The sequence below is a fragment of the Dendrobates tinctorius genome, unplaced genomic scaffold (assembly GCF_039654945.1).
Source record: "Dendrobates tinctorius isolate UK_male_01 unplaced genomic scaffold, ASM3965494v1 ptg000203l, whole genome shotgun sequence".
NCBI lineage: Eukaryota > Metazoa > Chordata > Amphibia > Anura > Dendrobatidae > Dendrobates > Dendrobates tinctorius.
In genome coordinates this window covers 28,199,967-28,213,240 of record NW_027361870.1, presented here as the reverse complement: position 1 = coordinate 28,213,240, position 13,274 = coordinate 28,199,967, and the positions used below count along the sequence as shown (strand labels likewise).

The 13,274-nt window shown below is 44.6% G+C and overlaps 1 protein-coding gene across 1 annotated transcript in view; it reads left to right on the top strand.

Moving 5' to 3' along the window:
• Positions 1-13,274, top strand: part of ERLEC1 (endoplasmic reticulum lectin 1) — a 62,441-nt gene that overhangs the window by 41,918 nt on the left and 7,249 nt on the right. Inside the window, exons 9-11 of the mRNA XM_073553941.1 lie at positions 4,832-4,990; positions 11,926-11,985; positions 12,102-12,226. Coding sequence (XP_073410042.1) covers positions 4,832-4,990; positions 11,926-11,985; positions 12,102-12,226 — 344 coding nt within the window. The remainder of the gene's footprint in view (positions 1-4,831; positions 4,991-11,925; positions 11,986-12,101; positions 12,227-13,274) is intronic.

Here is a 13,274-nt window from a genome sequence, read left to right as displayed (position 1 = left end):
TGTTCCCCAACTCCAGTCCTCAAGATCCACCAACAGGTCATGTTTTCAGGATTTCCCTTAAAATTGCACAGGTGCGATCTGCTCACCTGCACAGGCAATAAGTCCACCACCTGGGTGATACTAAGGAAATCCTTAAAACCTGACCTGTTGGTGGCTCTTGAGGACTGGAGTGGGGGAACACTGAAAGTAAGGGCTAATGGGGGAAGGTCAGCGCAATTTGAGCTTTTTAGAGGGACTAGACCAGGCTCCCCGCTATTGCCGCTTCTCTTTGCACTTGCAGTTGAACCGTTAGCTTGTACAGTGTTATTTGAAGACACCCGGGGATAGAGGGTTTTAAGTATGGGAACTAAGAAGAACTGATGACCTATTATTGTTCATTAATAACTCTGATAACTCTATTGAGAACATAATAAACACAGTTGACAGATTTGGGACCTTTTTGGGTCTGATAATAAACTGGTCTAAATCCCCTCTTCTGCTTTTCGATCCCAGGAGTACTACTATTTGGGGGAGTTTGTCCAATATTCCTGTAGTTCAGAAAGTTATTAAAATGAGGAACAAAGTGTGTATATGGAGAAAACTACCTCTGTCAGCCTTGGGCAGGGTAAACCTCATTAAGATGTGCTTAATGCCATTCATTCTGTACGTTGTGCGTAACTCACTTGTTTGAATTCCTAAGTACTGGTGTAGGAAAATGCACAACATCTTTAGAGTATTGGTGTGGAAAAGAGCCCCCCCAGATTAAAACTACAATTACCAAAAAATCTGGGGGGTAGGTAGCGTTGCCTCATGTATGGAGGTACTACTTACCGTAGTTTTTGAACAATAAGATGCACCTAGGTTTTAGAGGAGGAAAATAGAAAACAAAAAATTTGAAGCAAAAAATGTGGTCATAAGGCAGTGTTATAGGAGGATCTGCTGCTGACACTGTCATAGGGGTAATGCCCCCCAATTCTCTAATATCCCCATCCTGGTATTCATGGCCCCCCATTCCCATCCTGGTATACATGCCCCCCCCCCGCCATGTATACATGGCACCCCATCCCCTTCCTGGTGTACATGGCCTCCCATCATGTCATATATGGCCCCAATCACGCTGCAAACACAAAAAATATACGATACTACTTACCTTCCCTCTGCTCCCTCGCAGTGCGGCGTCCTGTACTGATGCCAGCAGCTGATTTTGGCGTGTAAACAGAGCATGATGTCACTGCCATGCAACCTCACACGCTGAGGTCAGCTGTCAGAATACTCACTGCTCCCCACGCCCCCACAGCTGGACTAATGTGTATAAGGTACATCTGGACTATAAGATGTACCCCTCCATTTTCCTCCAAAGTTTGGGCGGAAAAAAGTGCGTTTTATACTCTGAAAAATTCTGTAGCCTCCCAGTTTAAGCACTTCTGAGGCTGGGCAGGAAGCTGGATCGATAGTGTTAAAGTACTTGGGGGGTGGGGGGGAATTTACTGGAGATACTGGAATCACACAAATTTGTAGGTATCACGAGTATATACCCTAACCGGTCACTGGTCCATAAAATTTGGTGGACATGTAAAAGACTGTTTTTGATGACAGACTGCTCAAAGTACTTGCCTGTCTGGCATAACTTTAGTTTAGAAGAGTTGCAGAGATTGGAGGGATTTGGAGAATGGAAGAGGTGCTGGAATCTTTGGGTCTGCTATCCATATCGGAAGACTCAACTATTTCTAATTCATAGAGAGTTCATAGGATTCCCAAGGTATTGTATAGAATTTGCCTAAAGACGGATGATGTCCGCAGGGAAGAAAATGCGGACCTGATGCACGTGTTGTGGACATACCCGAGACTGGTGGGGCTTTGGAGTGGGGGATGAGTTGGTAGATTTCTAGCAGAAGTGTTTACTATTCAAACCAAGTTGTTTGAAAACCTGTGTTGGGATTAACGGGGGAGGTGGGAGGATCTCTTGAAGTAGTTAGCTGTTGCTACAATACTTTACCAGACTAGAAAATCCACAGCCGCACACTGGCTGCAACCAGACCTCCCTGTGTAGAAAAAGTGGCCCAAGCTCTAAACTCTACTATCTTTAATAAAAAAGGTTTACATCAAGAGGAAACTGGATTAGGTGCACAGCTGTGGTCTCAGAGGAGCTGGCTAAAAGGGTCTTGTTTTAATGTACTGATCCTGTAAATTATGATTATCACCTGTCTGAGTAGTAAGATGATGTACATGACTAATTGTAACATCTGAGTATGGGAATGGTTTTATGGTAATGCACATTGTGGGAGAGGGTGGATGTTGGTTCTCGGTTGGGAAGGGGAGAACTATATGTATCCTGTGTCACGTCCGCCATGTCTGTTTTGCCTCATGACCCCTGGAGCGATGTGCACGCGCATCTCATGTCTGCTATCCTGCATGTTCCCTAGAGCAGTGTGCACACTCAGCTCATGACTGTTGGGCTGCAAGATGCCTGCGTTTCTGCTCTGCCTTCTGTGATCATCTCTGTATTCCAAGAACCCCTGATCATGTGTCCTTCCTAGGCTCCAGCGCTGTCTGGTTCTGCAATCATCTCTGCATGTCTGGAACCCCTGATCCTGTGACCTTTCCTAGGCTCCAGCGCTGTCTGGTTCTGCAATCATCTCTGCATGTCTGGAACCACTGATCATGTGACCTTTCCTAGGTTCCAGTACTGTCTGGTTCTGCAATCATCTCGGCATGTCTGGAATCCCTGGTCATGTGACTACTCTCTGTGATACTGGAGGATCTGAACTGGAAGTTCTCCCCTGGTCTTGACCCGGAAGTACTGGTGCTATATCAGACCGCCCCTCCCTATGGTCAGGGCCTGATTATTGTGTTGCTTCCCTGCATGGCTGTTTGGTCTGCTGGGTCGCTCCCTCTATTCTGTGCCCTTGCACTCTGCTCTGTCGTGCGTCTCTGCACACGCTCTGTGCTCGTACTTCGTCTCTTGTCCCGTTTCCTGGCTAGTCCCAAGGCTCTGCCTTGGCCCGGCTCTGGGCTTCGGCCTACGCTCCGCTTCTAGCTCTGTTCTCGCTCTGATCTGACTGTGTTTCTGTCTCTGTTCTTCTCCGTGTTTTGCTTCCTGCCTTGAACCTGGCGTGGCTCCTAGCACGAAGGTTCCCTTGCCTGCCACCTGTGTCTTAGCCGTGCCTCGTGCTGGCGTTACAGCCGTGTTCACTGGCCAGTGAGGTGTGCCTCCCGCGTGGCTCCTAGCACGCGTCCTGCCCTGAACCCTGGCGTGTCTTTACACACGCACTCTGTCTTGTTTCTTGCACCCTGACCTTGCCGTGTCTCTCTGCACGCGTAGGTCTGTCTTGTACCTTGTGCCTTGGCGTGTCTCTACACACGCACTCTGCCTTGTACCTTGTGCCTTGGTGTGTCTCTGCACACGCACCCTGTCTTGTTTTGTGAACCTTGGCGTGTTTCTATACACGCACTCTGTCTTGTACCTTGTGCCTTGGCGTGTCTCTACACACGCACCCTGTCTCGTTTTGTGAACCCTGGCGTGTCCCCTACACACGCACCTTGCTTTGAACCCTGGCGTGTCTCCTACACACGCACCCTGCCTTGCACCTAGCCTTGGACCTCGGCGTGTTCCCTAATACGCACCATGCCTTGAGATCTGTTGTGCCTCCCTGCTTGAACCCTGGTTTGCCTGCCGGATGTCCGGAACCTGCCGATCGCTGCTAGAGATCGTAAGCCTGATGACTGCGGCCTGCTGCTCCGGAGCTCATGTCCGCAGCCTAATGCCCTGATCATGTCGATCGTTGCCAGCTGTCCAGAGTCCAAAGCCATTGTGCCTTTGCCTGTACCAGGTGTGCCACCTGGCACGTACCATGCTATGGATCTTGGCGTGCCCATGCACGCACTTTGCACGTTTTTCTTGTTCTCACGTTTTTACACTGAATGTGATTCTGAAGTTATCCTAATGAAGATACCTTGCACCTACGTCTTGTCTTGTGTTGCTTCTTGCTCGTCCTTGTAGTCAGACACTTGCACTTGGTGTCCCCCTGAGCCGGCCGTCTGGTCCCAGCAGTCGTGGTGGCTCACCCCCTGACACTCCCTGTATGATTGACATATAAATAATTATTCTGCTATAAACTGTTATTTGTCGTTCAATAAAAGTATTGATTAAAAAAAAAGGTTTTTTTTTTTTGTTTTTTACAAATTCCAGAATTTTTTTTCACCACTAAAAAACTATACATTTGCACACTTATATTGACCTAGAGAATCACTTTGCCAGGTCTTTTTTTTTTTTTTTTTTAATATAGTGAAGACGGTAAATAAAAATACCCCCCAAAAAAAACAATTGTGGAATTGCATTTTTTTTTTTTTTTTTTTTTTACAATTACGTTGTACTTGGAATTTTGTTTCCCGTTTTCCACTGCAGTATGTGGTTAAATAGATAGTGTCACACAAAAGTACAACTCATCCTGCAAAAAAAAAAAAAAAATAGCTCTCATAAGGCTATGGGGACAAAAAAATTAAAGTTACGGCTCTTGGAAGAATGGGAAGGATAAATGGAAAATCAGTGTCATGAAGGGGTTGAAAGATCAACCTAAAAAAAAAAAAATAACATTTGCTTGCTCACATGGTAAATTAAAAAGAATCCTAAAATCTTTAGTGTAAAACGTGAACAGTGTAATCAAGGAGATTAAAGCTATTGTTGCTGAAATGCAAATGGCGAGTTGCCTTTCGTGCTCCTTGAATGCTGTGCGAAGGTTTTTTGTACCCCGATTTCAGTAACTAATGATACATTTTATTTGTCACTGTGTGTCTGTACGTTGAACATCTAGATGTGACTTTTCAATCTTTGCTCTTGTCTCTGTATTTCTAGGAAGAGCAGCAAGGCTTGAAGGACAAGTTCTCCACCATCCATAAGCCGGTGACGGTGGGCTCCCAGCAGCACGTCACTGTGGGGACCACACACATCTCCAAACTGACTGATGAGCAGTTGATCAAGGAGTTTCTCACCGGTTCATACTGTTTTCATGGTGTAAGTCATTCATAAGTTTCAGTATGGAGAAAGTTACTCTAATGCTTAGAGATTTCAAAATTATGAAACTAATTGAAAATAGTTGCTTAGTTTCATGCTGTGAGCACACATCATTCTTTCCGGCTCAATCCAATCCCACGTAGAGGTCTATATGTCACACGTGTTTTACAATTACAGGTGCTTCTCACATAATTACAATATCATCAAAAAGTTAATTTATTTCAGTTCTTCAATATAAAAATACACTTGGAATAGATCTCTCTGTAATGACTCTATATAATATGAGTTTCACTTTTTGCATTGAAGAACTGAAATAAATTCACTTTTTGATGAATTTCTAATTTTGTGAGAAGCACCTACCTGTATGTGCAAGAGATCGCCAACAAAACAATGATTAACAGTCAGTTCTCGTTAATGATGTGACAAGTGCTGCTACATTGTAGCCAATCATAAGACAGGAGAAATTGAAAATAATTGAACTAAATGCATCCAGCGTTCCGGTTTCAGTCACGGGGGCGGTGCTGGCCCTGGTTCTGTCACCCCTCTGAGTATACAGAGCAGCGGCTGTAACTGTGCCCCACCGGCCCTGACTGACAGCCAGACCTAATGCAGAGCGAGTGTCAGTCAGGGCCGGTGGCACGATTACAGCCGCCGCTGTGTTTTCTCTCCCCACGGGTGCTACATCGATGTGTTTGTTGCTTTTTGTGAAGTTTATTTAACCCCTTCCCGACCTTTGACGCCACATAGGCGTCATGAAAAGTCGTGCCAATACAACCCATGACACCTATGTGGCATCATGAATTGATTGCCCCCCCTGCGGGTCGGGTGACCGGGGTCGCTGAAAGGTCACCCGACCCGCACACAGAGGACCCTCCATAGTTAACCACAGGGGGCGTGGCTTAGCCCCCACGTGCCTACGATCGCTCTGATTGGCTGTTAAAAGTGAAACTGCCAATCAGAGCGATTGTAATATTTCACCAATGAAATTTTGTGAAATGTTTCAATCCAACCATGGCTGATGCTGAAATGGCATCAGACATGGCTGGAGACCGAGACCTGACCCCCTCCCCCCCACATCGACTAACGGCACCGATTGGCTGCCGCTACCGTCTGACGGCACCGATCGGCAGCCGGCATCATAATCTGCTCCCCCCCGCCTTCCCTCCACTCCCCCCCGCCCTCAGATCACCCCCTCTCATCCTCCACAGTGCTTCCGAACTGTCTCTGGCCGTCCCGGTGTCCCGCCATCCAGGATCATGGGCGCCGCCATCTTGGAAAATGGCGGGCGCGTGCGCCGAATCGAATCTGCAACGCTGCAGATTGATTCATTTATTTTGATCACTATGATAAACTTTCACAGCGATCAAAATAAAAAAAAAGTAAATCACCGCCCCCCTTATCACCCCCATAGGTAGGGACAAATAATAAAATAAAGAAAATATTTTTTTTTTATTTTTCCATTAGGGTTAGGGCTAGGGTTAGAGCTAGGGTTAGAGCTAGGGTTAGAGCTAGGGTTAGAGCTAGGGTTAGAGCTAGGGTTAGAGCTAGGGTTAGGGCTAGGGTTAGGGCTAGGGTTAGGGCTAGGGTTAGGGCTAGGGTTAGAAATAGGGTTAGGGTTAGAAATAGGGTTGGAATTAGGGTTAGGGTTGGGATTCGGATTATGGTTAGGGTTGTAATTAGGATTGGGATTAAGGTTAGGGGTGGGTTGGGGTTGCGATTACGGTTAGGATTGTGGTTAGGGTTAGAATTGGGATTAGGGTTGTGGTTAGGGTTATGATTAGGTTTAGGGGTGTGTTGGGGTTAGGGTTGGAGATAGAATTGAGGGGTTTCCACTGTTTAGGCACATCAAGGGGTCTCCAAACGCGACATGGCGCCACCATTTATTCCAGCCAATTTTGCGTTCAAAAAGTCAAACAGTGCTCCCTCCATTTCGAGCCCCGACGTCTGCCCAAACAGTGGTTTACCCCCACATATGGGGTATCAGCGTACTCAGGAAAAATTGCACAACAACTTTGGGAGTCTAATTTCTCCTGTTACCCTTGGGAAAATAAAAAATTGGGGGCTAAAATAATTATTTTTGTGGAAAAAAAATTATTTTTTATTTTCACGGCTCTGCTTTATAAACTTCTGTGAAGCACTTGGGGGTTCAAAGTGCTCACCACAAATCTAGATTAGTTCCTTGGGCGGTCTAGTTTCCAAAATGGGGTCACTTGTGGGGGGTTTCCACTGTTTAGGTAAATCAGGGGATCTGCAAACGTAACATGACGCCCGCAGACCATTCCATCAAGTCGGCATTTCAAAACATCACTACTTCCCTTCCGAGCCCCAACGTGTGCCCAAACAGTGGTCCACCCCCACATATGGGGTACCAGCGTACTCAGGACACACTGGACAACAACTTTTGTGGTCCAATTTATCTTGTTACCCTTGTGAAAATAAAAAATAGCGGGCTAAAAAATCATTTTTTGAGGGAAAAAAAATATTTTAATTTTCATGGCTCTGCGTTATAAACTTCTGTGAAGCACCTGGGGGTTCAAAGTGCTCACTATGCATCTAGATAAGTTCCTTAGGTGGTCTAGTTTCCAAAATGGGGTCATTTGTGGGGAGCTCCAAAGTTTAGGCACACAGGGGCTCTGCAAACATGACATGGTGTCCGCTAACGATTGGAGCTAATTTTCCATTCAAAAAGTCAAATGACACTCCTTCCCTTCTGAGCCCTGCCGTGTGCCCAAACAGTGGTCCCCCCCACATATGGGGTACCAGCGTACTCAGGACAAACTGGACAATAACTTTTGGCAATTTATCCTGTTGTGAAAATAAAAAATAGCGGGCTAAAAAATCATTTTTGAGCAAAAAAAAATTAGTTTTTATTTTCACTGCCCAGCGTTATAAACTTCTGTGAAGCACTTGGGGGTTCAAAGTGCTCACCACACATCTAGATAAGTTCCTTTGGGGTTCTAGTTTCCAAAATGGGGTCACTTGTGGGGGAGCTCCAATGTTTAGGCACACAGGGGCTCTCCAAACGCGACATGGTGTCCACTAATGATTGGAGCTAATTTTCCAATCAAAAAGTCAAATGGCGCTACTTCCCTTTCGGGCCCTGCCGTGCGCCCAAACTTTGGTTTATGACCACATATGAGCTATCGGTGTACTCAGGAGAAATTGCCCAACAAATTTTAGGATCAATTTTATCCTGTTGCCCATGTGAAAATGAAAAAACTAATGCTAAAAGAATATTTTTGTTGGAAAAATTAAATTGTCCATTTTTTCCTTCCATGTTGCTTTAGTTCCTGTGAAGCACCTGAAGGGTTAATAATCTTCTTGAATGTAGTTTTGAATAGCTTGAGGGCTGCAGTTTTTAGAATGGTGTCACTTATGGGTATTTTCTGCCATATAGACCCCTCAAAGTGACTTCAAATGTGAGGTGGTCCCTAAAAAAAAATGGTTTTGTAAATTTTGTTGTAAAAATGAGAAATCGTAGGTCAACTTTTAACCCTTATAACTTCCTAACAAAAAAAAATTTTGTTTCGAAAATTGTGCTGATGTAAAGTAGACATGTGGGAAATGTTATTTATTAACTATTTTGTGTCACATAACTCTCTGGTTTAACAGAATAAAAATGCAAAATTTGAAAATTGCAAAATTTTTAACATTTTCGCCAAATTTCCGTTTTTTTTCACAAATAAACGCAAAAATTATTGACCTAAATTTACCACTAACATGAAGCCCAATATGTCACGAAAAAACAGTCTCGGAATCACTAGGATGCGTTGAAGCGTTCCTGAGTTATTACCTCATAAAGGTACAGGAAAGATGTATATCTTTGTACCGTGTTAGCCAGTAGATAGAAAAATATTCAGGATTGAGAGTCCTCAGTAGTTGATACCTTTTAATGGCTAACTGAAAAGATGGTAATACATTGCAAGCTTTCGAGACTACTCAGGTCTCTTCATCAGGCTAGACTAATACAAAATCTGAAGTCACATATTTATGCACAATACAGCCTAGAAAAAATGCAATAGATAAGACAAGTGACGTGAAGCAGAACTATCAATATGGGAGAGGGAGAAACATAAATATAAACATTGGACCAGTTCATAGATAAGGAGTCTGGATGTTTTATGGTCCTCTGATTGGGGTCTAGTTCTGTGTTGCCCTGCAAGGTTTTAAAAGGAAATTCCTTAATTGATGTAAAAAGACACAAATCCATGCCACACATTCATTCCAGCACTGAGAGTGTCAAAGTTCGTCATAAATTTGTACTCCCAAACTCGTCTCTCTATCTGAGATGTGAAGTTACCTTTCAATACCAGTAATTTCATATCCATGCTGCTGTGATCAGGGATACAGAAATGTTTTGCCACAGGTAGATCCATTCTTTTTTCTCTTATTGTGTGACGATGAGCATTCATCCTTGTTCTAAGCTTTTGCCCTGTCTCCCCCACATACAGACCCCCAGTTGGACATTTAGTACAAATAATTAAGTACACCACATTAGATGTAATGCAGGTGAAAGTACCTGGGATCTTGTAGTCCTGATGTGAGTTGGGGATCTTTATCTTGTCCGTGGTCATTATAAATGGACAGGTTTTACATTTTTTCTGGTTGCAAGGAAAGGTTCCTGCAGCTGTTGGAGAGGACAGGGAGCTTCTGACAATGATGCTTCTTAAATTTGGGGGCTGCCTAAAACACAGCAGTGGGGGGTCAGGAAAAATTGATTTTAATCGGGCATCTTTTTGTAGTAAAGGTTGTAATTTCCGTGCAGCTCCCCTTAGCACCTCCAGATTTGGGTTGTACAAACCCAAACAACCCAACAACCCAAATCTGGAGGTGCTAAGGGGAGCTGCACGGAAATTACAACCTTTACTACAAAAAGATGCCCGATTAAAATCAATTTTTCCTGACCCCCCACTGCTGTGTTTTAGGCAGCCCCCAAATTTAAGAAGCATCATTGTCAGAAGCTCCCTGTCCTCTCCAACAGCTGCAGGAACCTTTCCTTGCAACCAGAAAAAATGTAAAACCTGTCCATTTATAATGACCACGGACAAGATAAAGATCCCCAACTCACATCAGGACTACAAGATCCCAGGTACTTTCACCTGCATTACATCTAATGTGGTGTACTTAATTATTTGTACTAAATGTCCAACTGGGGGTCTGTATGTGGGGGAGACAGGGCAAAAGCTTAGAACAAGGATGAATGCTCATCGTCACACAATAAGAGAAAAAAGAATGGATCTACCTGTGGCAAAACATTTCTGTATCCCTGATCACAGCAGCATGGATATGAAATTACTGGTATTGAAAGGTAACTTCACATCTCAGATAGAGAGACGAGTTTGGGAGTACAAATTTATGACGAACTTTGACACTCTCAGTGCTGGAATGAATGTGTCGCATGGATTTATGTCTTTTTACATCAATTAAGGAATTTCCTTTTAAAACCTTGCAGGGCAACACAGAACTAGACCCCAATCAGAGGACCATAAAACATCCAGACTCCTTATCTATGAACTGGTCCAATGTTTATATTTATGTTTCTCCCTCTCCCATATTGATAGTTCTGCTTCACGTCACTTGTCTTATCTATTGCATTTTTTCTAGGCTGTATTGTGCATAAATATGTGACTTCAGATTTTGTATTAGTCTAGCCTGATGAAGAGACCTGAGTAGTCTCGAAAGCTTGCAATGTATTACCATCTTTTCAGTTAGCCATTAAAAGGTATCAACTACTGAGGACTCTCAATCCTGAATATTTTTCTACCTCATAAAGGGACACTGGTCAGAATTGCAAAAAATGGCCAGGTCATTAAGGTCAAAATAGGCTGGGTCATGAAGGGGTTAAAAAAAATAAATAAATCATGTTAATTTTACACTGAACATTTCTTCTTATACATAGCAATGTCAAGGGACATGGATCTATTTTATAACTTGCATTTTTAGGAAGAAGGTTTTTTTTTTTTTTTTTTTAAATTATTAGCCTTTTTGTAAATTTTACAGGGTAAAGATTCGCCATTGCGTTCATCCTTTTAGCTGTTCTGAATTGTAGATTTGGCCCTGAGCGTAAACAGAGATCTTAAGAATGAGAAGGAGCCGTTTTACAGAATGACTGACTCGCTATTTTACCTCGAAAAATTGCTGTAGCTTCTAAAAGACGATCTATCATACTGATATTTGGACTGTACATGCTTGGTTTATGAGAGACTGATGTCGTAAAGCAGGTGTTGGCAATGTTCACTGTTCACATCCAAGCACGCCTGCATGTGCCGTTCCTTATTGTTGAATGTATTCCGCAGGAGGTCTGGGGTCATAGCCTGAAGTTCTTGCTGTATGTTCCTGTAATGTTTGTGGCTTGCTCCTGTACACCCAACCTTTTAAATTACCCCAAAGGAAAAAAATCCAGTGCTGTTAAATCTGGCGATCTGGGTGGCCAGTCTTTTGTCATCAAAGAAGGCTTCAATACACTGTTTGGACTGCTTTAGATACTCACTTTGGCACCTCTTCAGCGACTGAGTTTTCACCATGAAGATACTCTCCTCCATCTGTATCTGTGCACTGTTTACAATGAAGAATCAATTCGGCAGCAATGAAATACAAGCACCACAGATAAACTCCCGAGACGCAGAAAGGCGTGCAACAAGTCTATCTCAAAGTGGAGATGACCGGCAGAGCGACAAATCTGCGAGACCACTCAGGGCAAGGATGCTTCTCGTCTCTAAGGTTCATTGGACTCTCTTTTCTCATGAACCAAAGTATGCACAGTGCAAATTTCAGTACATTTGATCTTCTCTGTTAGAGATTACAGCATATTTTTGGGGAAAAGTAGCGAGTGAATCGCACTTTACTATGACTACTTAAAACTAGAATCTATGCCGGGTAAAATGTATTTTTCTGTTTTTCTCCCATTATTGATCAGTTTTCTGTTTTTTTTGCAGGGTGTTGGCTGGTGGAAGTATGAATTCTGTTATGGAAAATACGTCCATCAGTATCATGAGGTAAATGTGTGCATGGATTTTTTCCACTAGATAGAAGTGTGTGCATTAGGCATTATTCTCTGACAATCACGTTATGGCTGATTTAATATATCTCTTGTGTGGCTTTTCATTTGCAGGATAAGGACACCGGCAAAACGACCGTTGTTGTTGGTACTTGGAAAGAAGAACAACATTTAGATTGGGCCAAGAAAAACGTTGCAAGGTTGTACCATCCCCCTGATGAGGGCGTGCAGACTGTGAGGCAAGTCTTCTGTTCCTCAGCCTCTGTTTCCCTCTAATCCAGGGGTGCACAACCTGGTTCTGTGCAATGCTCACCTATGTAGTCACAGACAGCTAAATCCATGGTCTCTTCTTTGGATTGTGAACAGATGAGAAGAGGACCTTTCTCGTTCGCCTTATTGGGGGACACAGAGACCTTGGGTGTATGCTGCTGCCACTAGGAGGCTGACACTATGCACAAAAAAAGATAGCTCCTCCTCCGCAGTGTACACCCCACCGAACGGCAGAGAATTCCTCAGTTTAGCTTAGTGTCAGTAGGAGGTGGACACGGGTCTTTTATTAGACCCATATCTACCTCGTCGTGCGTCGTTCCTTTTCAGGTTCTACGGAGGGATACAGAGTGAAAAGTCACATCTGTACTCCCACATGGAGTCTGCAAGTACGGCATGTACTGCCACCCCGTATCCTTGCAGTTCTCCGCGGCAGGACCAGCCAGACGGACGCCGACACCAAGACGTGCCAGCGACTCCAGGGGTCCTTGTCGCCAGTCTCCCTCCCACTCGCCTACCTGAGCCTGTCGGTTGGATGAGACGCAAGACTTCTTCAGACAGGTAACGGATCTCGGATAGGTGAGTATTAGGCCCCGGCTTCATATTTATTTACCTGCTGCCCATTCCCGACGGTCACCTCTTCAATGGTCACAGGGGTAGTCGCTGCGGTCGCTCGCAGTCGCGACAAGGCTATAGGCAGCTCAATGTTGCTGGGCATCCCCCCCCCTTCCCTCCCCCCTTTCTGGGTACAGGGAGCACAGGGTTTTTTCCTATTGGGAGCGACTTGCGACTGCGGCGTCCCACTTTTTCGGACCTCCGCGCCGACCCCCTGCTGACAGGCGGCCGCCGCAACTAATTTAGGCCCCGGCTTCAGTTCGGGCCTACCGCTGCGTCGCGGCCACGCCCCCCGCCCCTTTCTTCTAAGCGGGCTTCTCTCCCGCTCTTCCCAGGCCCTCCCACCGCCTGTCCTTCACCTGCCCAGCCTGCTATTGGCTAGAGGGCGGTGAATTTTAACCCTGC